The sequence below is a fragment of the Oncorhynchus kisutch genome, linkage group LG4, assembly GCF_002021735.2.
Source record: "Oncorhynchus kisutch isolate 150728-3 linkage group LG4, Okis_V2, whole genome shotgun sequence".
NCBI lineage: Eukaryota > Metazoa > Chordata > Actinopteri > Salmoniformes > Salmonidae > Oncorhynchus > Oncorhynchus kisutch.
Genome location: NC_034177.2, coordinates 72,240,254 through 72,267,106, shown reverse-complemented (window position 1 = coordinate 72,267,106; position 26,853 = coordinate 72,240,254). Strand labels below are relative to the sequence as shown.

The window sequence follows — 26,853 nt, the reverse complement described above, 5'->3', positions numbered from 1 at the left end:
ATCATAAAAGAAGCTGTTCTCAGTACTCCTCATAAGAGCTCTGAGTAGTACATATTTTTCCTACTGTATAAGGGCATTGGACAAACCAGAACCCTATTCTTTTACAAGTACTTTAGGAGGGACTGTTGATTTATAAAGAGACAGTTCTGCCTCCATTACCTCAAAGCCATAGGAGACGACAGTTCATTTTACATTTCTTAACAGTCACAGTAAACATTCCTAGTGTTTTTAAAATGGAACTTTTTAGCCCTAGGGTTCATAGTGACCTCCATTGAAAGACGGAGGGCAACATCATTTACGCTCCAGACAGCTGTAATTCATTATAAAGTCGGGAACATTTGGTTCACTTAGAAACATTCGGAATGTGGTTAACATGTAATTGAGCAGAATTTTGCTGCATTAGGGCTCTCAATGTCACACGTTTTTGTGAATTCCATGCCCCAAAACATTGACAATGCAGAGAGAATCTGCACTGACGCACTATGCAGAATGCGCAGACCTACACGCACACAGCTACTTACTGAGAGGAGATGTGAAGGAGCCTGGCCCTCCCATAGAACTGGCCATGATCAGATCAGCTATCTGCCTCAGAGCCAGCAGTCCTGTTGGATTATTGCCCTTCGTCATCTGATCATGGATCAGTCCTTCCAGTTCATCCTTAAACACCTGGAAACCAAACAATGACACACCTTGGAATCCATAACTCAGTGAAAATAGTACCACTGGCCGCTGATCAATGCTTACCACTCCAGGATAGTGGTCACAGGTCACAAAGAAAATGAGGAAAGGATGTTAGCTGGGTCATTCTTACTCTGCAGTGCCTTTTCTGTCCCTAGAAAATAATAATAATAATTTCTTATTTAGTGTAAAATGTGGATTTAAATATAAAGGTCAGGTGCCCTTGACCTTAAAAACACCAAAATATGAATCCTGAAAGGAAAATGTATGCATTTTAAACACTTTTTGTCCATGGATGAGTTTTTGCTGTCCACAGGTGTTATTTATCAACTTCCACAAGAAATATAAGGCATGAAATAAATCAAATCTTTCCTCATTATTTTATATTCCTAGTTAGTCTCTTTCATCAAGAACTTTTTTTTTCTCACAATTATTGTATTATAATAATTTTGTTTAAGATTTTCTATGTCCCTGATACCACTTTCCACCCTGTTAGTTTGTTGTACTTCTCCGTTTAAGAAAACAACCTCTTCCTACAATGACCCCACATTCAGGAAGTGTTATAATTGATTTGGTGGGAAACTATGGTGCAAAGCTAAATAAACATAAACATCCAGTTTTATCTATTTATCCATGTTTCATGTTGTTAGTCTGTATGTCCCACTCATAAATTTCCACCCTGTTAGGCTAAATTTGATATAGAAATATATTATTCAACTGCTGGTATGGTCTGTGTATTTACGCAATACTTTTCACCTTGACCCTGTTCCAATTCCATGTCTATTCAGCCGTTCGCATTAGGACAGGGTGCACAGTGTACTCTCAGGCCTAACGAGGCCCTCCTTATTACAAGTTTACACAAATCACATTAGAGGTTTCTAAACCCCTCTTTATGTCCATGTGAATAGAGGTGACTGGGAGGTAGCCCTGCCATTAAGTCAGCCTATTAATTTATGCTCACAGTATTGTTGTGAATCTTGGGTATCCTTTCCAAAAAAGACGATTATTCTGCAAGCCTCTTTGGTGCAACGCCAGCATTCCACACCATCTCAGAGCGGTTCCCATGGTGATGAGCTAAGTTCCACTTGTTGGGGTCTGTTATGCAATCACAGATGAGCGTGGGCTCATCTCATTTTTTTCTTTTTTTTACAGGCATGTGTTTGTTGCACCTCCTAGCAGCCTCTCTAACCACATTTTACTGCTTGATTATCTGCCCCTCTGATTCACAATGGCATATATGATGCATTTATCATCAGTGCATGTAGGCAACATTTTCTGCTTATACTCAAGGGTTTGAGTCAAATAGGAATACATACAGTGGATGCCAATACTTCTTCTGTTCATGCCTATATGTTGTTCTCCCCATTTGATTTAATTAAAGGCCCAGTGCAGTCAAAAACATGATTGTCTTGTGTTATACATATATATTTCCACACTATGATGTTGAAATAATACTGTAAAATTGTAAAAAGGATGATAATGCCCTTTTAGTGTAAGAGCTGTTTGAAAGAAAAAAAACACCTGAAATTTCAGCATGTTTTGTTGGGATGGCATTTTGGCCTGCCTGGTGACATCACCAGGTGGTAAATTAGTAGACCAATAACAGGTCATTGATGGCATAATGGGTGGACTTTGCGAATGTACCCATACGAGCAAAGCAGGAAGTAAAAGCAGGAACTGTACCCATAAATCTGTGCTGTGATTTGTTGAATCAACTCAACTGACATTACAAAAAATACATTCCATTACATGAGGCACATCAGTTAGAATGAACAATCTACATTACCACGGAAATTATTGCATAACAATACCAGGCAGCCATTATCACATGATACTAAGTAATTCCCCATCGACCACACCCACAAATTGGGGGCAACCCCCCCCAAAAAATCATATTGACCCCCATTGTAAGAGACAACTTCGTCGTAGATTTTTTGTTATACAGAAAGAACAAAACATGTCGAAGAGTTGCTGTGTTGTTCAATGTACATGTAACCATCTAAAAAAATCCAGACCTAAAAGGTTCACAATGCTCTCACGTAGGGAAATGGAGCCTGTGAGAAGAGCCCTGTGATCTCAGGGCTATTCAGCATGGAAAAGTGGGAAATGTGGGGACCCGTTGTCCAAGTAGGCTACACGTAACTATATGTGTGGAAAGCATTTCCCCACAGGTAAGACATTTAACTTGTTTAGTATAGACCGTTTGTAACTCCACTCACTAGTAGATGTATAGTCCGTTTGTGTTGTTGGTCTTGGCTGGCTAGCTAACTAGCACTCACGTGGCTGCTAGCAACATCAAAGTTGTACTTTTCTTAAAATCTAGTTTTGAAATTGACTAAAACAAGCAGACAACAATAAAATGTAAAGTTTTTTTTTGCTGTGCGCCAATGGGGAAACCTAGGTAACCACAGGTTGTTTCCCCACAAATTGCCTGGGCTAGAGGTTCTAAGCCCATTATGTTTTCCAAACCTCTCTGTCAATAACAGCTAGTTTTCATTCTTCCCCTCCCCACTCAGACCACTCCCTGACAGTCCTAGCAAAATTCTTGCTTGAGAAAAATCGCTCTTTGCTAAGAAGCTATTTTTTGATAATTTCTGACCATTTTAATTGAAAACAATCACAGTAAGATACTTAACTGTTACCCAGATTTTTTTGAAATGTAAATAAAAATGGCTGCATTGGACCTTTAATAATGCTAAACTGTGAACTTGGTCAGGCAATGTATATTAAAGCTGACATTTATTTTTGGACTGGTTAATATGTAATATTGTTTCCTCTGACAGTAGCACATTTCAATTCATTGGAACAAATATTAACACTGTACAAACATGGTGTCAGTTGATTCAATGTTTTGCCACCATTGCTGATCTGACCAATCGGAATCCACGCTTCAAGATTGTTTTGATCATGCGGATTGGGACATGTTCCGGGTAGCCTCAGAGAATAATATTGACGTAGACGCTGATTCGGTGAGTGAGTTCATACGGAAGTGCATAGATGTTGTACCTACTGTGACTATTAAAACCTACCCTGACCAGAAACCGTGGATGGATGGAGGCAATCACGCAAAACTGAAAGCACGAACCACCGCATTTAACCATAGAAAGGTGACTGGGAATATGGCCGAATACAAACAGTGTAGTTATTCCCTCTGCAAGGCAATCAAACAAGCAAAATGTCAGTATAGGAGTAGAGGTCGACCGATTAAATCGGCATTAATTAGAGCCAATTTCAAGTTTTCATAACAAATCTGCCTTTTTGGACTCCGATTATGGCCGATTAGATCGCAATCCATGGGGAAACTGCATGGCAGGCTGACCACCTGTTACACGAGTGCAGCGTCAAAAGGACCGTGTGGCTGCAATAAGCCAAGGTAAGTTGCTGTCTACCATTAAACTCATCTTATAAAAAACAATCAATCTTCACATTATCACTAGTTAAGTACACATGGTTGATGATATTACTAGGTTAACTAGCCTGTCCTGCATTTCATATAATCAATGCCTGTTAATTTATCATTGAATCACAGCCTACTTTAACTTTGCCAAACAGGTGACAATTTAACAAAATCGCATTCGTTGCACAAATGTACCCAACCATAAACATCAATGCCTTTCTTAAAATTAATACACAGAAGTCTATATTTTTTTTGGAAACCTGCATATTTAGTGAAAATAAATGCATGTTAGCAGGCAATATTAACTAGGGAAATTGTGTCACTTCTCTTGCATTCAGTGCAAGCAGAGTCTTGCTATTGCATCTTGCCTATGCCATTGCTCATCCATATATTTATATATTCCTATTCCATTCCTTAGATTTGTGTGTATTCAGTAGTTGTTGTGGAATTGTTCGATTACATGTTAGATATTGCTGCACTGTCGGAACTAGAAGCACAAGCATTTCACTACACTCACAATAACATCTGCTAACCATGTGTATATGACCAATAACATTTGATGAAAACATCAATGGTGTAGTGTTTCTACAAGAGCCAACCACATAGGCCTGGATCTCAAAGAGCAAACCTTTTCAGGCCATTTTATGGTCTCCAACCAGATAATGAAAGTGACTGTACTGTGTACACACATTAACATAGACAGACAACAAGCAACATACTGGACTCTGTAGAATCTGAGTGACTCTCTTCTTCTGCTCCATCATGTTGAAGTCCTGCTGTATTTCAGGTGACATGTTCCTGCTGCGGAGGTACTCAGGGTCACTCTCATCCACCCGGTCAAAGTACCTCTCCTTGGAGTCTGTGCTGGATAGGGACAGGGTCATGGACCCAACAGCCTGTCTGATCTCCACCAAACTCATACTGTCCAAATCTTCAGGATCGCACCTCACCTCTCTCTGGTCCTCACCTGCCACACTGCAGGACAGCTGGCTCTGGGAATCTGTTGGGGACAGACCAAAACTTCAGTTTCGCACCAGAGCTAGTCAAGTGGGGCCATATGTTGAAAATGTATTTATTTCACAGGAAACTTGATTGATACTAAATCAGTTCATTTTATTGCTGAGGAAATCAAATAGGAGGCTTACACCAAGTTGCACACACACACACACACACAATTTGGGCTACTGAGTGGCGCAGCAGTCTAAGGCACTGCATCTCAGTGCTAGAGGCACCACTACAGACCCTAGTTCGATTCTAGGCTGTATCACAACCAGACGTGATTGGGAATCCCATAGGGTGGCGCACAATTGGCCTAGAGTCATTAGGGTTTGGCCGGGGTAGGCCGACATTGTAAATAAGAATTTGTTCTTAACTGACTTACCTAGTTAACTAAAGATTAAATAAAATAAAAAACCTCTAACCACTATCTCTGCAGGCAGACAGAGAATCCCGTGTCCACTGTAATCTGTGAGGGAAGGAAACTACAACCACCTACTTCTACTGTCATGCCAACAGCCATAAAGCATGTCAATAAAACATCATAGGGGTGCTTTAGGGTAGTTAGCACCTCGGGTGTTAAAGTAACAGCCATTGGGGTGGTGGGCAACATACTTTTTTGTTGTTGCTCTACTATGCCTGATCAATGTCAGGGTCGTCAGCACGTTCTTATCAACACAACTAGATGTGATGAAGTCTGGACAAAAATTGTGGCAACAAATATTTTTACTCGTTTTACAGTGTCAAACGTGGGCTATTCAATGTACCTTTTCTGCCAAAGATAACTTAAACTGTTATCTGAATATAACATACAGTAATTACAGAAAATATCAGCAGAGCATTTCCTGTATTGTACCCATAGAATAACTAATGATGGGGCTTCTAATCTAAATAAATGGTAAATTAATTCAACCATATGTTCAAAAAGGAGTAAAACTGCTAATTCGTACTGGCAAGCAGCATACAGAGGCACTCAATAGAGTTAACGCTTAAAATCACCTCCAACAATGTGATGTGATGGAAGAGCAGACTAACAGAGAAAATTGCATGCATGAGATCAATCAAAAGTTTAACGAAGATACTCAACTCTCTGGAAATAGAGATTATGTATATTTTGTACGTAGCCGAGTATACTTAGAAAACTCAAATTCGGCTACTCCATTGAGGAGCGCATCAAGACAAAAAGTTGAGAATGCATGACAATGTATAGTCGACATCGACTAGTGACTTTCACCTTCCATGAATATTATCAAGACGCAGAGTGCTACAACACTTTGCACAAAACCAGTCTTAAGGAAACAGACAACATAGTATGCAGTAACTATTTGAAACATCAAACCTTTTTGGCAGTGATTGTATCCTCGTAGGCTATCTAACCGAAGAAGAAACCACAGTCCTGGACAGAATTAGAATTCAAAGATCGAGAGGGAAAAGTGTTAAATGTATTCCAGATTTCGATGCATTCTGACTGAAATGGTGTAAAAAAATGTATCCGTATGTGCATTGTAGCTAGTGAATATCTAAACAGCTATGTGTGCACGATGGAGTACGTCCGCGTGTTGAGTGTGGGCATACTGTACTCTCTTCGGAGTGGGTGTGTTTGTGTAGGGAAAAAGGGAAAAGAGAGACCATGTGACTTCTCATATCCGCCTACTAATTTGCCAATTTGGCGGGACAAAAAAAAGGAAATTCGCCCCCCTCCCCCTCAATCCAAACGAATCCAACTCATGATCAATTGACTGACTTCGGTAACAGTAGGCTAATTACATATAAAGTGAACTGAAACTCAGTTATGTTATCAAGACCTCCAATAGGCTACAGTAAAACAGATCATGAATAGATCGTATTGCTGGCCTAATTTCCTGAATATTTATACTTATAACAATGGGAATAGGAATGATGTCACTGTTGGGAAAAGTGTGTGTGCACGTGAGTGTGTGTGTGTGTGTGTGTAAATGCGTATGTGTATGACGATCTTGAAAATAACCATCCGCTATTTAATTTCATGAATAATTGAGAAATCTGCCTTTCCCATGGCCTTGCAGAAGAGGTTGACGTTAAGTCTTTGGCCAAACATTACCAACAAATAAAACTTAAAAGCCTCAAGGTGCTGTGTATCGAACGAATACAGTCAAAAAGTGAATGCAGGCAGTAAGTAGTAGGCTGGTGGTTTGCTTTGTGGCCCAGTGGAAGCAATGCAACACAAATGTTCACATATGCATGCCTCAATAATACACATTACAGGATTGTCCCTTCAGTTCACAGAGATCAGACATCATTTTAGGAACAGGAGTATTGTGTATGTGTCACACTGAAATAATCCCATTTCCACAATCTTGGATTTGTCAGAATATGATTTAACCTACAAAGCACTTTGAAGGGCAACACATTGCATACAATTGCATCACTTACTGAGAGAGCTCTTGAGTCTAGACATCATAGCTACATTTGATCTACTTCTTGAATAATCTGACTATTCTATAAATACAATTGACACCAAGGCTAACTCTCAAGGGTATATTTCACAACTCTCAGAACTTTAGATTGAAAAATTATGTATCAAATGGACAAAATAAATTTCCTGTGCCATAGAGGGCACACATAGACATCACATTTCAAACAACAACATAGTGATATGCCCCTCAAGCACTGGTGGGATTGTGCAGATATTGTGTTGATTAGCCTACAAACATAGATCAAATTATTCCAGTGAAACTGAAATTATTCCAGTTCTAGTCAACGGTTGAATTCTATTTAAAAAATAGAAATTACAGTTCATTACTTCTTCAGATTGATGTAAACATTTGATTCCTTACTTGAATTAAATGTAATTGTATATTCTGGCATCCTTTTAAAACTATATTTTGATCAAATGTGTATCTCTAGCCCCTGTTTTGGTCCCTTGGGAATGTGGTTCACTAGCCCATTCAGGAAATAATACTACTTAACTCTATTAACTCTGTTAATGAACTCCCACTCTGGGTTGTGTCCTAACCACTCGCAAAGCATTTTCGTTCTGAGAAATGAAAATGTCTTTGTTGCACAAAAATAGAAATAAGATTGACACAAAAGTTGGTAGAACACAAACACAAAGACATACAAATTACAACAAATCATTGATGTGCTCTGCCAACTTGTAGGAGCAATTAATAACATTGACTTACTATACGAACACAGATGCACTCACTCCCACGCAAACACACACAGAAAGTTTAGAGTAGAATTTGGTCTCCAAATGCCACAAACGTAAACATTTCTTGCTGCACCAAGGACCTCTAACCTAGCGGTTCAAAAGGTGACACACACACACACACACACACACACACACACACACACACACACACACACACACACACACACACACACACACACACACACACACACACACACACACACACACACACACACACACACACACACACACACACACACGGGGAGAGGAAGCAGAGTGGAGTCTCCACGGCGAGGCAGATACGGGGACATATGGGTTGATTTAATGAAAAGCAGAACATTCTCACTGCAGAGCTGTGTGACCCTTCAACTCCCAAAGGATAGCATGGTTTCAACCCTGCCTGCACACTACACTAAACATGTAGTGCACATACACACACATACTCAGCATCCTCCCACTGAACCCTTAAATTCTCTGTAACTCTATTTTGACTTTTTAAACAGGGCAATCCCTCTCGTGTAGCATTGACCAGATGTCTTGTGTTATTACTAGAGATCGTATTCATAAACAGTAAGAAATATGTATCAGAAACACAAGCATACCTCTTTCTTATGATTGATTACTAAGGGCCTAAATACAATCCTCCAAACACATAAAGGAAAATTCCACTCAAAAACAATATATTGTTATTTGTTTCATTAGCCCATTGTTGACATAGTCCCAAAATGTTTTGCTTGTCAGCAAACAAGTTTTCATGAAGAACTGAGGAAACCCACATTATCTTAGGATAACAGCACAAAAGCGTTTATGAGATTCTACGTCATCCCTGACATGAACTTGACCTCACTCCTTGGCAGAGGGAACCATATAAAAGGCTGAATTATAGAATAAAATGGGTTCACAGTAACAAGTCTCACTGCTCTTCCAAAGGCTTCCACTGAACATCCAAGATGTCCACTCTAACATTATTAACAAGTAGAAGGAGACAAAGGAGATGATTGTGGACTACAGGAAAAAGAGGACTGAGCACGCTCCCATTCTCATCGACGGGGCTGCAGTGGAGCAGGTTGAGAGCGTCAAGTTCCTTTGTGTCCACATCACCAACAAACTATCATGGTCCAAGCACACCAAGACAGTTGTGAAGAGGGCACGACAAAACCTATTCCCCCTCAGGGGACTGAAAAGATTTGGCATGGGTCCTCAGATCCTCAAAAGGTTTTACAGCTGCACCATCGAGAGCATCCTGACTGTACATCACTGGGGCCAAGCTCCCTGCCATCCAGGACCTCTATACAAGGCGGTGTCAGAGGAAGGCCCTAAACATTGTCAAAGTCTAGAGCTACCCTAGTCATAGACTGTTCTTTCTGCTACCACACAGCAAGCGGTACCTGAGTGCCAAGTCTAGGTCCAAGAGGCTTCTAAACAGCTTCTACCCCCAAGCCATAAGACTGCTGAACATCTAGTCAAATGGCTACCCAGACTATTTGCAGCCCCCCCCACTCCCTCTTTACACCACTGTTACTCTATGTTGTCATCTATGCATAGTCACTTTTAATAACTCTTCCTACAAGTACAAACTACCTCAACTAGCCCGGTGCCCCGCACATTGACTCTGTATCAGTACACCCCTGCATATAGTCTCACTATTGTTATCTTACTGCTGCTCTTTAATTTCTTGTTACTTTTATCTCTTATTCTTATTCAAACAATTTTAATCTGCAATGTTGGTTAGGGGCTCATAAGTAAGCATTTCACTGTAAGGTCTACAACTGTTGTATTGGGGGCATGTGACAAATACAATTAGATTTGTTTTGACTCTAGACTCATCGCAAAGTTATGCATTTACATACAGAACAACTGAATAAAACTTGTGCGTCAATCTAAGTAACATAATTGTAAAAATCCCCATCAAAATCCGTAAATCTAAGCTCGAAATATCCGTTTTTTTGCAATCCACTGCATGTCGGGTTTCCGCATCTGTGGTGGAAGGTGGAAGGTGGCCGAGCTCCAGCGGTGTTTGTCAGATCATGAGACATCCCAAAAATCGGTCTTCTCATGAAAACGCATGTAGCGTCCAAACGGTTTGGCCTACAAACTATTATGACCACTCCATGGAAAGGGGAGACTCCCACAAGTGTCACGGGACTCGTTTGAAGGTAACCCATACAAACAAATGGAAGTATGTTTTGTGCCAACAAAAATAAGGGGTTAATTATGTGTCCATAAAAACACATATTTCCTTAGCTTTCTTATATCTCCTAGATATAGGACAGACACTTCAAAACCTTATACCTTATGATTTATTTTTAGACGGTCTTTTTTGCCATTTATGAATGTGTTATTCAATGCGTTTCTGTGGGCTATAGTAGTAAATGCCAAATTCAATATTTTATCAAATATTTTTTATATATTTTTGGGGGATACCTAAAGGGGTCCTAAAATTCAAAATGTAATAGCTAACTGATCCATATTATGACCATCTTAAAACAATTCCATATGTTAGCTAAGTAAACCCCATGCCCCCTCCCCCTACCTCCCAAACGGCTTAGACTTTTAGATTGGTAACACGTGAATGGCACATATCCACTCCAGAAGATGCAATATGCTGCACGTCTTTTGGGTCAGTTATGTGGTTTGCTTTTTTCTGTTCTCATTGTCAAAATGTGCATAATAACTTCCAACCAGTGTTTTTTTACAACTCACAAAATAATTGTGAAATTAAAGTTTGGCAGGAATTCAATTAGATTTCAGCTTTAATGAATCACTGGATCAGAACTCTGGCACGCAAGACATACAGTAGTATATCCTAATAAACCAACTGTAATGGCAACTAAAATCATTAATTTATACCTTTCTCTCCATTTGGTTCTTGTCCCCATGTGTTAATTTTGCTTTTTGTTTTCTTTAGCTGTTTTTCCCATCAGAGCATCTAACTCAACACAGCATTGGTCAAACAGGAATGTTTTGGCCAGTGTTTTTTGTTGTTGTTTGTTTTTTAGCTTACTCCGTCAGTAATTGATTGATTCTCACAAGAACTCTTGATGAAAATATTTGTTCTATTTCAGTGTTCACATTTTATTTTCATCATTTTCTAACAGACTTTTATTTATCAAGCTATGCTAATAGTTATTACTGTACTAATCTGAAATGTAACACAACATTAACTATCAATGAATCTAATCATGGAATCTCCTTCACATACTCCGCCAAATGTTTCTAGCTGACAAGACTTCTGGTTCATTGGAGGCCATTCAAGTTTATAGGCATTATTATTATGTCTGTTGCTCAAACTGAGGAAATCATTTCCACATCATGGTGGCTGTCAACGTCAGTGTGGGGATAATGAGAAAAACGACATGTCTTCACAGGAAGCCTCATGGTGAACTCTGGGCTTCCAGCCAGAAAATCATCTGTTTGTCATCGCAGAGAAAGAAAGAAGAGAGCGAGAATCCTAATAATGTAGACCAGCCAGCCCTATCTTCCCCCAAACTTCCTTTTTCAATTAATCAATCACATTTTCTTTATAAAGCCATTTTTACATCAGCAGTTGTCACAAAGTCCTTTTCAGGGGGAGTCTAGGTGTCTTGGAGGTGGAAACATCCTTTTCTCATCAGTCAATATTACAGGTCATGTTGCCTTCTTGACTGATTATTCCTGCCGTCAGAGCAAAATGTTAAAGGTCATATCCCCTTATCAACCATTCGCATTCGCTCTACGTCATATCTGTTGATTTTCTTGTGTCTAGTTAATGACTCTTTAAAGACTGAAAGGGCAACTTTTCTCTCTAGGGTCTATGAAATATTTCCAGAGACTTTTATGTCCATGTCTGTCCCCTCCCCTACCTCCATTTCTGGTAATTATCCTTTGGCCTCTGTGATGGGAACACCATATTTTATTATCAACAAAAGGACCTTTGACCCTAACTCAACTAATTGATACCAACTGTTGAGAACCAACAGACACCAAAAATAAAATGTGTTGTTTATGAGTTAATTTGATACAGTAAAATGTCCCACCACATAGTTTCAGAGTTTGAGGAAATGGATACCTCATCGAATTTCACCAACAGCACCTTCAAGTCGGTTCCACTGAGAAAAAATATCCATCAACAACAGCTCTCTCAAGAGAATACCACCATGGACCAATGTTGAACAACTTCACAACTCCCTAGATACAGTATGCATAAACATGAACATTCTTAACCTTGACACATTTGCTTTGAGAGCGTCTTAGCCACTGAATTTGTTACCCACTTCAAGCCTTTTTGTAAGTAATGAAATAGGATTAAGCCTCTGTAATGCTGATTAAATTGATACCTCACTGTAAATGGGTGGTGCACAGCTTTCTCATATAATGGAAATGTAGATAATTTCCCCAAGAGCCTTATGTAATAACCAAGTCAGTGTCAAAGGCCTGAGAACCGTCTATTTCTGAAACCCTATTTCAGGATATTGGACACTGCATAGCTTAACTGAAGGCTACTCCTGTCTTTGGTCTGAGCTATTGTTCCCCCTTGTAGTGTTTTAAGTTTACTGGCAAATGCACAAACAAGAGAAGTACTTTTACAAACATTTACATGTATGCTGAACTCTATAATATGAAGAACATGCTATAGGGGAACCTAATCATATGGCATTTCTAAATAATAAACCCTCTGACTGCAAGTCTATCTTTTCAATACAATCACACTACTTATGAATATGCATTGTACTCACTAGACTTGAACATGGTTCTGCTATTCACTTTAGCAGTGTGGGTGATGAGCAGCAATATACATGTACAGGCAACTAGGGACCTGGAGCAATTTACGCTGCTGCAGTCAGAACAGTATTTTCCACAGCTTTATATAGAATTTAAAACTGACAGATACAACACATACATAATGACTAGGAGAGAGGATTGAGCTGGATGGGGGAGAATGAGGAGACGGCCAAGCTTTGTTTATTTACAGTACATGGAGGACCTGGCAGAGACTGGACTGGCCTCTATTGCCTCCATCATAGGATGTGGTCTAGGGTGCGGCTGACTATTGGGCTGGAGTAAGGGTCTGGCCTAGTTTAACTCCTGGTGGGTTTATCATATAAAACTAGACCATGGGAAGATGAAGCTGAAAGCTAAAACATATACACCGAGTGTACAAAACATTAAGGACACCTGCTCTTTCCAGGACATAGACTCCAGGTGAATCCAGGTGAAAGCTGTGACTCTTTATTGATGTCACTTGTTAAATCCACTTTAAACAGTGTAGATGAAGTGGAGGAGACAGGCTTAAGCCTTGATACAATTGAGACATAGATTGTGTAGGTGTGGCATTCAGAGGGTGAATGAGCAAGACAACAAATTGAAGGGCCTTTGTACGGGGTATAGTAGTAGGTGCATCGGTTTGTGTCAAGAACTGCAACGCTGCTGAGTTTTTCATGCTCAACAGTTTCCCGTGTGTATCAAGAATTATCCACAACCCAAAGCACATCCAGCCAGTTTGACACAACTGTGGGAAGCATTGGAGTCAACATGGGCCAGCATCCCTGTGGAACGCTTTCGACACCTTGTTAAGTCCATGAATTGAGGCTCTGCAGAGGGCAAAAGAGGGTGCAACTCAATATTAGGAAGGTGTTCTTAACGTTTTGTGCACTCAGTGTATACATAAATAACTTTACTTTTAAGAACATGGCAACTATTTGAGTAAAATTCATGGCTAAAGAGACTTGTGTTGTGTAGAAAATATCCAATATGTTCCAAATTATGTCTTTCTCATTATGATATACTGCATCTTTCCCTCCCACTCCCTATTTTGCCGAAACATTGCTTAAACTTAACAAATTAATTGATAATGCTCAATTACATGGTTAAAATGGTTTGGGTCACGACCCACTGCATGTGAACTTGATGGGTGTCTGAAAACCTACATTAAAGGACACAATTAGCTATGAAATCTTGCATGTCTCAATTCCACTACACACGCCTACCCAGTGTATAATATTTCTAGAGAGAGAGACATTCATTGAAACAGCTGTTGGTAACTTAATTAACTCAGCATCTGGAACTGATGAGGTTCTGGTCACAGAAAGACCAGACAAACAATAAAAAATATATCTCGGCAAGATTGTTAAAACAGCTTTAACTATAGAGTACATCAGCTAAAAAGACATCTAGATGGTTCTTACCTAAGAAGGGGTACCATAGCATCTCTGGCAAATCTGACCATAACTCTATCCTCCTGATTCCTGCTTACAGGTAAAAACTCGAACAAAATCTAACAGTATTGTGCTCAATACGGAACTGGTGCAATGAAGTGGATGCTAAGCTACATTGTGACACCAGCCTACCAGACAAGTTAAATACCTTCCATGCTCGCTTCGAGGCAAGCAACAATGCATGAGAGCACCAGCTGTTCCAGATGACTGAGTGATCTCGCTCTCCGTAGCCGATGTGCGCAAGACCTTTAAACAAACGACTACCGCCCTGTAAGCACTCACTTCCGTCATCGTGCTTTGAGAGACTAGTCAAGGACCATATCACCTCCACCCTACCTGACACCCTAGACCCACTCCAATTTGCTTACCGCCCAAATAGGTCCACAGACGATGCAATCTCAACCACACTGCACACTGCCCTAACCCATCTGGACAAGAGGAATACCTATGTGAGAATGCTGTTCATCGACTACAGCTCAGCATTTAACACCATAGTACCCTCCAAACTTGTCATCAAGCTCGAGACCCTGGGTCTCGACCCCGCCCTGTGCAACTGGGTACTGGACTTCCTGACGGGCTGCCCCTAGGTGGTGAGGGTAGGTAACAACATCTCCACTCCGCTGATCCTCAACACTGGGGCCCCACAAGGGTGCGTTCTGAGCCCTCTCCTGTACTCCCTGTTCACCCACGACTGCGTGGCCACGCACGCCTACAACTCAATGGTAGGCTTGATTACCAACAACGACGAGACGGCCTACAGGGAGGAGGTGAGTGCCCTCGGAGTGTGGTGTCAGGAAAATAACCTCACACTCAACATCAACAAAACTAAGGAGATGATTGTGGACTTCAGGAAACAGCAGAGGGAACACCCCCCTATCCACATCGATGGGAGAGTAGTGGAGAGGGTAGTAAGTTTTAAGCTCCTCGGCGTACACATCACAGACAAACTGAATTGGTCCACCCACACAGACAGCATCGTGAAGAAGGCGCAGCAGCTCATCTTCAACCTCAGGAGGCTGAGGTGCTTTTTTTGACGGCTTGTCACCAAAAGCACTCACAAACTTCTACAGATGCACAATCGAGAGCATCCTGTCGGGCTCTATCACCGGGCTGTATCACCGCCTGTATCACCGCCTGGTACGGCAACTGCTCCGCCCACAACCGTAAGGCTCTCCAGAGGGTAGTGAGGTCTGCACAACGCATCACCGGGGGCAAACTACCTGCCCTCCAGGACACCTACACCACCCGATGTCACAGGAAGGCCATAAAGATCATCAAGGATAACAACCACCCGAGCCACTGCCTGTTCACCCCGCTATCATCCAGAAGGCGAGGTCAGTACAAGTGCATCAAAGCTGGGACCGAGAGACTGAAAAACAGCTTCTATCTCAAGGCCATCAGACTGTTAAACAGCCACCACTAACATTGAGTGGCTGCTGCCAACACACTGACTCAACTCCAGCCACTTTAATAATGGGAATTGATGGGAATTTATGTAAAATATATCACTAGCCACTTTAAACAATGCTACTTAATATAGTGTTTACATACCCTACATTACTCATCTCATATGTATATACTGTACTCGATACCATCTACTGCATCTTGCCTATGCCGCTCTGTACCATCACTCATTCATATATCTTTATGTACATATTCTTTATCCCTTTACACTTGTGTGTATAAGGTAGTAGTTTTGGAATTGTTAGTTAGATTACTCGTTGGTTATTACTGCATTGTCGGAACTAGAAGCACAAGCATTTCGCTACACTCGCATTAACATCTGCTAACCATGTGTATGTGACAATTCAATTTGATTTGATTTGATTTGGTTAACATTCACAAGGCCGTGGGGCCAGATGGATTACCAGGACGAGTACTCAGAGCATGCACTGATCAGCTGGAAAGTGTCTTCACTGACATTTTCAACTTCTCCCTGACCCTGTCTGTAATACCTACTTTTTCCAAGCAGACCACCATAGTCTTTGTGCCCAAGAACGCTAAGGTAACCTGTCCAAATTACTATTGCCCCGTAGCACTGACATTCCAGATATCCTAAACCCACTCCAATTCTCATATGATGCAATCTCTATTGCACCCCACACTGCCTTTTCCCACCTGGATAAGAGGATTTTAGAATGTTGTTCATTGACTACAATTCAGCGTTCAACACCATAGTGTTATCACTAAGCTCAGGACCCCAGGACTGAACACCTCCCTCTACAACTGGATCCTGGATTTCCTGAATGGCCGCCCCCAGGTGGTGAGAGTAGGCAACAATACATCGGCAACACTGGCCCACAACACGGGGGTCCCTCAGGGGTGCATTCTTTGTTCCCTACTGTACTCCCTGTTCACCCACGACTGTGTGGCCGTGCATGACTCCAACACTATCATTAAGTTTGCTGACGACATGACGGCGGAAGGCCTGACCACCGACGACGAAAAGAAAGCCAATAAGGATGAGGGCAGTGACCTGGTAGCCAGGACACCAACCTTTCCCTCAACGTCAGCACGACAAAGGAGCTGATCTTGGACTACAGGAAACAGAGGGCCGAGCACATCCCCACATTGGCTGTAGTGGAGTTGGTTGAGAGCTTCAAGTTCATCGTTGTCCATATTACTAATGAATTAAGATGGTCAACAGAGACATCAACACAGTCATGACAAATTTATTTTTATTTTATTTCACCTTTATTTAACCAGGTAGGCTAGTTGAGAACAAGTTCTCATTTGCATCTGTGACCTGGCCAAGATAAAGCATAGCAATTCGACACATACAACAACACAGAGTTACACATGGAATAAACAAAACATACAGTCAATAATACAGTAGAACAAAAGAAAACAAAAATCTATATACAGTGAGTGCAAATGAGGTAAGATAAGGTAGTTAAGGCAATAAATAGGCCATGGTGGCGAAGTAATTACAATATAGCAATTAAACACTGGAATGGTAGATGTGCAGAAGATGAATGTGCAAGTAGAGATACTGGGGTGCAAAGGAGCAGGTAGCGATGTAATTACAATATAGCAATTAAACACTGGAATGGTAGATGTGCAGAAGATGAATGTGCAAGTAGAGATACTGGGGTGCAAAGGAGCAATATAAATAAATAAATACTGTATGGGGATGAGGTAGGTAGAGAGATGGGCTATGTACAGGTGCAGTGATCTGTGAGCTGCTCTGACAGCTGGTGCTTGAAGCTAGTAAGGGAGATATGAGTCTCCAGCTTCAGAGATTTTTGCAGTTCATTCCAGTCATTGGCAGCAGAGAACTGGAAGGAAAGACGACCAAAGGAGGAATTGGCTTTGGGGGTGACCAGTGAGATATACCTGCTGTAGCATGTGCTACGAGTGGGTGCTGCTATGGTGACCAGTGAGCTGAGATAAGGCGGGGCTTTACCTAGCAGAGACTTGTAGATAACCTGTAGCCAGTGGGTTTGGCGACGCGTATGAAGCGAGGGCCAACCAACGACAGCGTACAGGTCGCAATGGTGGGTAGTGTATGGGGCTTTGGTGACAAAACGGATGGCACTGTGATAGACTGCATCCAGTTTGTTGGGTAGAGTGTTGGAGGCTATTTTATAGATGACATCACCGAAGTCGAGGATCGGTAGGATGGTCAGTTTTACGAGGGTATGTTTGGCAGCATGAGTGAAGGATGCTTTGTTGCGATATAGGAAGCCAAGATTTAGATCTAGATTTAATTTTGGATTGGAGATGCTTAATGTGAGTCTGGAAGGAGAGTTTACAGTCTAACCAGACACCTAGGTATTTGTAGTTGTCCACGTATTCTAAGTCAGAGCCGTCCAGAGTAGTAATGCTGGACAGCGAGCAGTTTCCCCTTTGTTGAAGAGCAGTTGGAGGCCACGGAAGGAGAGTTGTGTGGCATTGAAGCTCGTCTGGAGGTTAGTTAACAGAGTGTCCAAAGAGGGGCCAGAAGTATACAGAATGGTGTCGTTTGCGTAGAGGTGTATCAGAGAATCACCAGCAGAAAGAGCAACATCATTGATGTATACAGAGAAGAGTCGGCCCGAGGATTGAACCCTGTGGCACCCCCATAAAGACTGCCAGAGGTCCAGACAACAACACCCGCTTTGAAGAGGGAGATGACTGCGGCAGCTTTCCAATCTATGGGAATCTCAGACGATACGAAAGAGTGGTTGAACAGGCTAGTAATAGGAGTTGCAACAATTTCGGCAGGTCATTTTAGAAAGAGAGGGTCCAGATTGTCTAGCCCAGCTGATTTGTAGGGGTCCAGATTTTGCAGCTCTTTCAGAACATCAGCTATCTGGATTTGGGTAACGGAGAAATGGTGAGGGCTTTGGCGGGTTGCTGTGGAGGGTGCCGGGCAGAGTACTGGGGTAGAGGTAGCCAGGATGGAAAGCTTGGCCAGCCGCAGAGAAATGCTTAATGACATTTTCAATTATAGTGGTTTTATCGGTGGTGACAGTGTTTCCTAGCCTCAGAGCAGTGGGCAGCTGGGAGAAGGTGCTCTTATTCTCCATGGTCTTTGCAGTGTCCCAGAACCTTTTTGAGTTAGTACTACAGGATGCAAATTTCTGTTTGAAAAAGCTAGCCTTAGCTTTCCAAACTGCCTGTGTATATTTGTTCCTAACTTCCCTGAAAAGTTGAGGGATGACGGGATGAGGTCAATGTCATTCCAGGATACCCCGGCCAGGTCAATTAGAAAGGCCAGCTCGCAGAAGTGTTTTAAGGAGTGTTTGACAGTGATGAGTGGAGGCCGTTTGACCGCTGACCCATTACGGATGCAGGCAATGAGGCAGTGATAGCTGAGATCTTGATTGAAAACAGTAGAGGTGTATTTGGAGGGTGATTTAGTTAGGATGACATCTATGAGGGTGCCTGTGTTTACGGATTTGGAATTGTACCTGGTAGGTTCATTGATAATTTGTGTGAGATTGAGGGCATCAAGCTTGGATTGTAGGATGGCCGGGGTGTTAAGCATGTCCCAGTTTAGGTCACCTAGTAGCACGAGCTCAGAAGATAGATGGGGGGCAATCAAATCACAAATGGAATCGAGGACACAACTTGGGGCAGAGGGAGGTCTATAGCAAGCGGCAACAGTGAGTGACTTGTTTCTGGAAAGGTGAATTTTTAGTAGAAGTAGAAGCTCGAATTGTTTGGGTACAGACTTGGATAGTAATATAGAACTCTGCAGGCTATCTTTGCAGTAAATTGCAACACCACCCCCTTTGGCAGTTCTATCTTGACGGAAAATGCTATAGTTAGCAATGGAGATTTCAAGGTTTTTGGTGGTTTTCCTAAGCCAGGATTCAGACACGACTAAGACATCCGGGTTAGCAGAGTGTGCTAAAGCAGTGAGCAAAACAAACTTAGGGAGTAGGCTTCTAATGTTAACATGCATGAAACCAAGGCTTTTACAGTTACAGAAGTCAACAAATGAGAGCACCTGGGGATATAGTCTCTAGAGACGTTTAAACCAGGTGAAGTCATCGCGTATGTAGGAGGTGGAACAACATGGTTGGTTAAGGCATATTGAGCAGGGCTAGAGGCTCTACAGTGAAATAAGACAGCAATCACTAACCAGGACAGTAATGGACGAGGCATATTGATATTAGAGAGAGGCATGCATAGCCAAGTGAACATATGGGTCCAGTGAGTGGTTGGGCTGACTGGGAACACGGCGATTCAGACAGTTAGCAGGCCGATGCTAACATACTAACAGTTAGTAGGCCGGGGCTAAACAAGCTAGCAGTTAGCAGACCGGGGCTGGCAAGCTAGCAGTTAGCAGACCGGGGTTGGCAAGATAGCAGTTAGCAGATCGGGTTAGCAAGCAAGCAGTTAGCAGGGGCTAGCAGTTAGCAGACCGGGGAAGGCAAGCTAGCAGTTAGCAGACCGGGGTTAGCAAGTTAGCCTTTGGGGGACGTCGCGATGGGGGTAAGTCTGTTTTTGCCTCTTCGTGCGGTGACGTCGATAGACCAGTCGTGGAATTAGTAGGGTTCCAAGTAGCTCTAGGTAGCTAGCAGGTTAGCAGAATGGGCCTTCAGAGGGCGTCGCGCCTGAGGAGCCTGTTGGAATCCTCGGGCAATTAATGTCGGTATTCAAGTCGTAGAGGATCGGTGGGGTTCCGTGCCCTGTACCGGCAGTAGAATGGGTCCGGATATTGTAGCCCAGGCGTGAGCCGGGAGATGGTCCTAGCATGGGCTAGCCCCAGGCTAGTTGGTGCTAGCTCCGGGCTGGAAACGTTAGCCAGGAGTAGTCAACCCTTGCTGCAGTTAGCTAGCTGTGATGATCCAGATGAAAAGGTTCAGAGTTTGTGGTAGGAATTCGGGGATATGGAGGGAAAAATAGGTTCGGTATGCTCTGGTTTGAAACGCGTTGTACGAACTGGCGAGAGCTTTCCAAGCTAAAGGTTAGCTGATGACCGCTAGCAGTGGTTTGCTGACTGATAGCTAGTAGCTATGTGAGTTGGGGTGGGCATCCAATGTTTTTGTTCTATGTTTGGTGTTTTGATGTGTTTGGCCTGGTATGGTTCCGTTACAGTTTCGTTACAGAACCACCCACCACAACCGGAACAAGCAGCGTGGTAACCAGGAGCAAAGGGTTCTGGTCTCCTGGAGATGGGAGGAGATTTTGGACGGTAGGGGACCCTGGGCACAGGCTGGGGAATATCGCCGAGCCCCGGGAAGAGCTGGAGGCAGCCAAAGCCGAGCGGCGGAATTATGAGGAGCTAGCACGGCAGCGCAACAGGGACGAGAGGCACACGGGGAGTGTAGCTAAGTCAGGCAGGAGACCAGAGCCAACTCCCTGTGCTTACCGTGGAGAGAAGTGGACCGGGCAGGTACCGTGTTATGCCGTGAGGTGCACGGTGTCCCCAGTGCGCAGGCATAGCCCGGGGCGCTAAATCGCAGCGCCTCGTATCGGCCGGACTAGAGTGGGCATCGAGACAGGAGAAATGATGCCGGCTCAGCGCATCTGGTCTCCAGTGCGTCTCCTCGGCCCGGGGTATATGGCACCAGCCCTACGCACATTGTCCCCGGTTCGCCAGCACAGCCCAGTGCGGTCTGTTCCACCCCGCCGCACTTGCCGGGCTACGGGGAGTATCCAGCCAGGACAGGCTGTCAGTCAGAAGCTGCCAGAGCTGCCAGAGCCGCCCGTTGTTGTACAGGCTCGGTGCTCGAGACCTCCAGTGCGCCTCCCCGGTCCGGTCCATTCGGTTCCTCCTCCACGCACCAGGCCTCCGGTGGCAGCCCCACGCACCAGGCTGTCTCTCCGTCTCCTCCCTCCAGATGCTCCCGCCTGTCCAGCGCTTCCAGAGTCTCCCTCCTGTCCAGCGTTGCCAGAGTCTCCCTCCTGTCCAGGGCTGCCAGAGTCTCCCTCCTGTCCAGCGCTGCCAGAGTCGCCCGGCTGATGCCGGCTCAGCGCATCTGGTCTCCAGTGCGTCTCCTCGGCCCGGGGTATATGGCACCAGCCCTACGCACATTGTCCCCGGTTCGCCAGCACAGCCCAGTGCGGTCTGTTCCACCCCGCCGCACTTGCCGGGCTACGGGGAGTATCCAGCCAGGACAGGCTGTCAGTCTGAAGCTGCCAGAGCTGCCAGAGCCGCCCGTTGTTGTACAGGCTCGGTGCTCGAGACCTCCAGTGCGCCTCCCCGGTCCGGTCCATTCGGTTCCTCCTCCACGCACCAGGCCTCCGGTGGCAGCCCCACGCACCAGGCTGTCTCTCCGTCTCCTCCCTCCAGATGCTCCCGCCTGTCCAGCGCTTCCAGAGTCTCCCTCCTGTCCAGCGTTGCCAGAGTCTCCCTCCTGTCCAGGGCTGCCAGAGTCTCCCTCCTGTCCAGCGCTGCCAGAGTCGCCCGTCAGTCAGGAGCTGCCAGATCCGCCCGTCAGTCAGGAGCTGCCAGAGCCGCCCGTCAGTCAGGAGCTGCCAGAGGCGCCCTTCACTCCGGCGCTGCCGGAGATGCCCTTCACTCCGGTGCTGCCGGAGTCGCCCTTCACGCCGGCGCTGCCGGAGTCTCCCGCCTGTCCGGCGCTGCCGGGAATCTCCCATCTATTCGGGGCCTGCTGTAAGGGTCCCCTGTCAGAGGTTGGCGGCGAGGGTCGCCGCACCAAAGGCACCACTTAAGATGGCCAAGACTATGGTGGAGTGGGGTCCACGTCCCGCGCCAGAGCCGCCACTGCGGACAAATGCCCACCCAGACCCTCACCTATGGGGTTAGATTTTGCGGCCGGAGTCCACACCTTTGGAGGGGGGTTCCTTTTGTATGTTTCTATTTTAGGTTGGTCAGGGTGTGAGTTGGGGTGGGCATTCAATGTTTTTGTTCTATGTTTGGTATTTCGATGTGTTTGGCCTGATATGGTTCCCAATCAGAGGCAGCTGTCAATCGTTGTCTCTGATTGAGAACCATACTTGGGTTGCCTGTTTTCCCACTCTTGTTTGTGGGTGGTTGTTTTCTGTTTAGTGTATGTCACCTTACAGAACTGTTTCGTTTAGTCCATTTCACTTGTAACTGACAGTTAGACTTACAGGTTATGTCGTTGTTTTTTGTTTGAATTGTTTACGTGTCCGCTGTGCGGGGGAAATAATAATACAAGCAGAACTACGTAGCTAATACTGTTGTAACGGGGATCCTTATTGTAGCAACACACTTTTGGAGGGAAGGCAATCCTGCGCTGCGTTAGCTAAGTTTTCATGTCATCGGGTGTAGTTCATAAAGGTTGAAGAGTGTATGTTAGGATGAAGTGTGAATTCATGCCAGGAATAATAAGTGTGAAGTTTGATTTCCTCCCTTCTGTAAGCAGCCAATGAGGTATTTTTTCCTTTATTCATGTGTTTAATCTGAACCCGTTATAACGCCGGTTAAACTGTTATGTATGCAAGCACTTCAGAGTTATACCAAGCTAATAAGTCACTCGTAAGATAAGGTTGTAAGAGTGTGCTTAACTGTATTTTTCATTTACTTTATAGTTCTCACGGAAGGTGATAATTCTGACTAAAACTACAGAATAAAGCCGCCAGTTAAAATCAAGGAACGGTTGTGCTCGTGGTTACTGAAGGGAGCTACATCACTTTGTTATTTTGTTTTGTGCGTTCAGTCAATAAATTATGACGGACACTTACCACGCTGCATATTGGTCCGATCCTTCTTACTCTTCCTCAGACGAAGAGGAGTTTCGTTACACAAAGATGTCTGACTGCTATGCCATCTTGGAATCTACGAATGCACGGCAATGTCTCTTCCTCCACAGGAGGCTAAAAAGACTTGGCATTGGCCCTCAGTTACTCAAAAAGTTCTACAGCTGCACCATTGAGAGCATCCTGACTGGCTGCCTCACCCCTTGGTAAGGCAACCGTGTGGCATTTGACCTTAAGGCGCTACAGAGGGTAGTGTGTACAACCCAGTACAACACTGGGGCTGATCTCCCTGCTATCCAGGACCTCAATACCAGGTGGTGTCAGAGGAAGGTCCTAAAATTGGTCAAAGACTCCAGCCACCCAAGTAATAGACAAGGGGTATTCAACTCTTACCGTACGAGGTTCGGAGCCTGCTGGTTTTCTGTTCTACCGGATAATTAATTGCACACACCTGGTGTCCCAGGTCTAAATCAGTCCCTGGTTAGAGGGGCACAATGAAAAAACTGCAGTGGAACTGGCTTCAAGGTCCAGGGTTGAGTTTGAAGGTCGTAGATTGTACTCTCTGTTACCACAAGGCAGCAGTACTGATGCGCCAAGTCTGGAACCAACAGGACCCTGAACAGTTTCTACCCCAATCCCATTATACTGCTAAATAGTTAACCAAATATCTACCTGGGCTATTTGCATTGCCCCCTTTGCACTAACTCTTTTGACTCATCACATACACTGCTGCTACTGCTGATTATCTATCCTGTTTCCTAGCCACTTTACTGCTTTACATATCTTCCTCAATAACCTCGTACCTCTGCAGATCAACTCGGGACTGGTACCCCATGTATATAGTCAAGTTATCGTTACTCATTGTGTATTTATTCCTTGTGTTATTATCATTCTGTTATTAAAATTTTTTCTCTCTCTGCATTACTGGGAAAGGTCGGTAATTAAGAATTTCACTGTTACTCTACTCTGTTGTTTATGAAGCGTGTGACAGCCAGTCAGTTATTACTGTATACATACTGAATAATATACTGAATAAGTTGTCAATCATAAAAGCACAGTTGAAAAATATATGGTACATGAAAACCAAATGAGGGTGGTATACAATGATAGGTGTGATGGTCTGAGAGTAGCTAAGGGGTGGGATTAAAGAGCTCATGATCGGTAAAGATATTATTGAAAACACTACATGTACAGAGGCCCATTATCAACAACCATCACTCTTGCGTTCCGATGGCACATTGTGTTAGCTGATCGGAGTTTATCATTTTAAACGGCTAATTGATCACTAGAAAATACTTTTGTAATTATGTTAGCACAGCTGAAAACCTTTGTACTGATTAAAGAAGCAATAAAACCTTAGAATTGTTGAGTATCTGGAGCATCAGCATTTGTGGATTCGATTAAAGGCTCAAAATGGCCAGAAACAAAGAAACTTGTCAGTCTATTCTTGTTCTGAGAAATGAAGGCTATTCCATTTGAGAAATTGCCAAAAAACTGAAGATCTCGTACAACGCTGTGCACTACTCCCTTCACATAACAGCGCAAACAGTCTCTAACCAGAATAGAAAGAGGAGTGGGAGGCACCGGTGCACAACTGAGCAAGAGGACAAGGACATTAGACTGTCTAGTTTGAGAAACAGACAAGTCCTCACAAGTCCTCAACTGGCAGCTTCATGAAATAGTGCCTGCAAAACACCAGTCTCAACGTCAACAGTGAGAGGTGACTCCGGGATGCTGGCCTTCTAGGCAGAGTTGCAAATAAAAAGTAATATCTCAGACTGGCCAATAAAAAGAGAAGATTAAGATGGGCAAAAGAACAAAGATACTGAACAGAGGAACTCTGCCTAGAAGTCCAGCACCTCGGAGTTGCGTCTTCACTGTTGACGTTGAGACTGGTGTCAAAAATATATAAATATGTATTTTTGTCCTCGGAAGAGGGAGGGGGGCTTGTTGGGTTAATAAAAAAGACTACTGAATAGGATAACACATCTGGTAAGGGAAAGCCTTATCAGTCCAACGTTTCCTTCTAAACAGACTCACAGGTGATTCATTCCATTATTCCATGATATGGATTGTCATTCTGATCAGTCATTGAGCAAGTCTTTATGGAGTCTATATATAAAGTAATCATCTTAAAATGAGGAGCTACTTTCAAAACATTTTGTGATTTACAGATATGACATAAAATATAAAAAACTTGCCCTGTTTGCAGTTACAAACTACTATTATAGTTCAATTCACTTGTCTCAACAACCACCATTGCAAAAACTTGAATGCTGTTCCACTTACCTCTCTGTGGGGGAATTTGTCACGTCAAACTCCCACAGTTCTGCCAGTTGTCAGTCTGCAGTTTACATTATCACAATGGGAAGGGTAAAAATCTAGCCCCAACTAGGATGGACTGCTGCTTTGCCTCTCATCTCCCTCAGTTCCTCACTGACATGCACTGTACATTCTCACAGCTTGCTCGGAAAAACCTCCAAACATGTCAGACGAGGTTGTGGAGATACCAATCTGTTGTATGGGACTGTATTGTGCAAAAGTGGGAGGAGCAATACAGTCACACATCCACCAGATATGTTCTGGCAAAGATGACTAGAACAGGAATATTCAATGTTTTGAGAGTGGGCTTTGAATAACTAAATAGTTCATATCAAATTAAAGAAATTGTAGTATTGGAGTGTTACACAAAGATCTGTGACATTACAATGATTAATCGGGGATTACCAATGAAATAAATCATTTGATCAATTCATACTTTATTGCTTTTTTCACTTTCAGTTGTCTGGATGGGATATTTTCAACCTGTTTTCTGTGTGCAGCTAGGCTACATGTTGTAAATTGTGCAGCTCGGAGGACAATGCAGAGAATGCTTGCCCACTATCACCTCATCCTCCCACACAGGAGTGGATGAGTAAAAGAGCACTGCTTCCCTTCTCCACTGTGCTGCCTGCCTGAATACATGACATATAGTACATTTTATTCAGTACATTGTGGCCTAGAGCCAAGCATTTGCATAAAAAATCAGTAAAGCAATACAAAGACACTAACAAAAATAAATACCACATGAGAGAGAGAAAGTGTGTGTGTGAGAGGGAGAGAGAGAGGGGGAGAGAGAGGGAGAGAGAGTGTCAAAGAGTGTTTGTGTAGGAGGAAACAGAGAGATGGAGAAGAGGAATATTATTTTTGATATAGGAGATATGAACATCTATCATAGGGGGTACTGGGTATTCTCACAATGTTATAGGGGAACCCAGTACTGTAGACAGTGTGTGGGACCGACTACCACGTTG

General features: G+C 43.4%; 1 protein-coding gene across 2 annotated transcripts in view; it reads right to left on the bottom strand.

Moving 5' to 3' along the window:
* The window catches only part of LOC109889961 (gamma-adducin), a 39,642-nt gene extending 13,544 nt beyond the window's left edge, over positions 1-26,098 (bottom strand). Inside the window, exons 1-3 of one of the 2 annotated variants that reach the window (XM_020481827.2) lie at positions 25,850-26,098; positions 4,795-5,075; positions 522-666 (exon numbers count right to left, since the gene is read on the bottom strand). In XM_020481827.2, the coding sequence (XP_020337416.1) occupies positions 522-666; positions 4,795-4,995 (346 nt within the window). In that variant the 5' untranslated portion in view covers positions 4,996-5,075; positions 25,850-26,098. Of the gene's footprint in view, positions 1-521; positions 667-4,794; positions 5,076-6,410; positions 6,678-25,849 lie in introns of those variants that run through there. The other variant, XM_020481826.2, reaches the window with a different exon arrangement.
* Between the last annotated feature and the right edge of the window lie 755 nt (positions 26,099-26,853).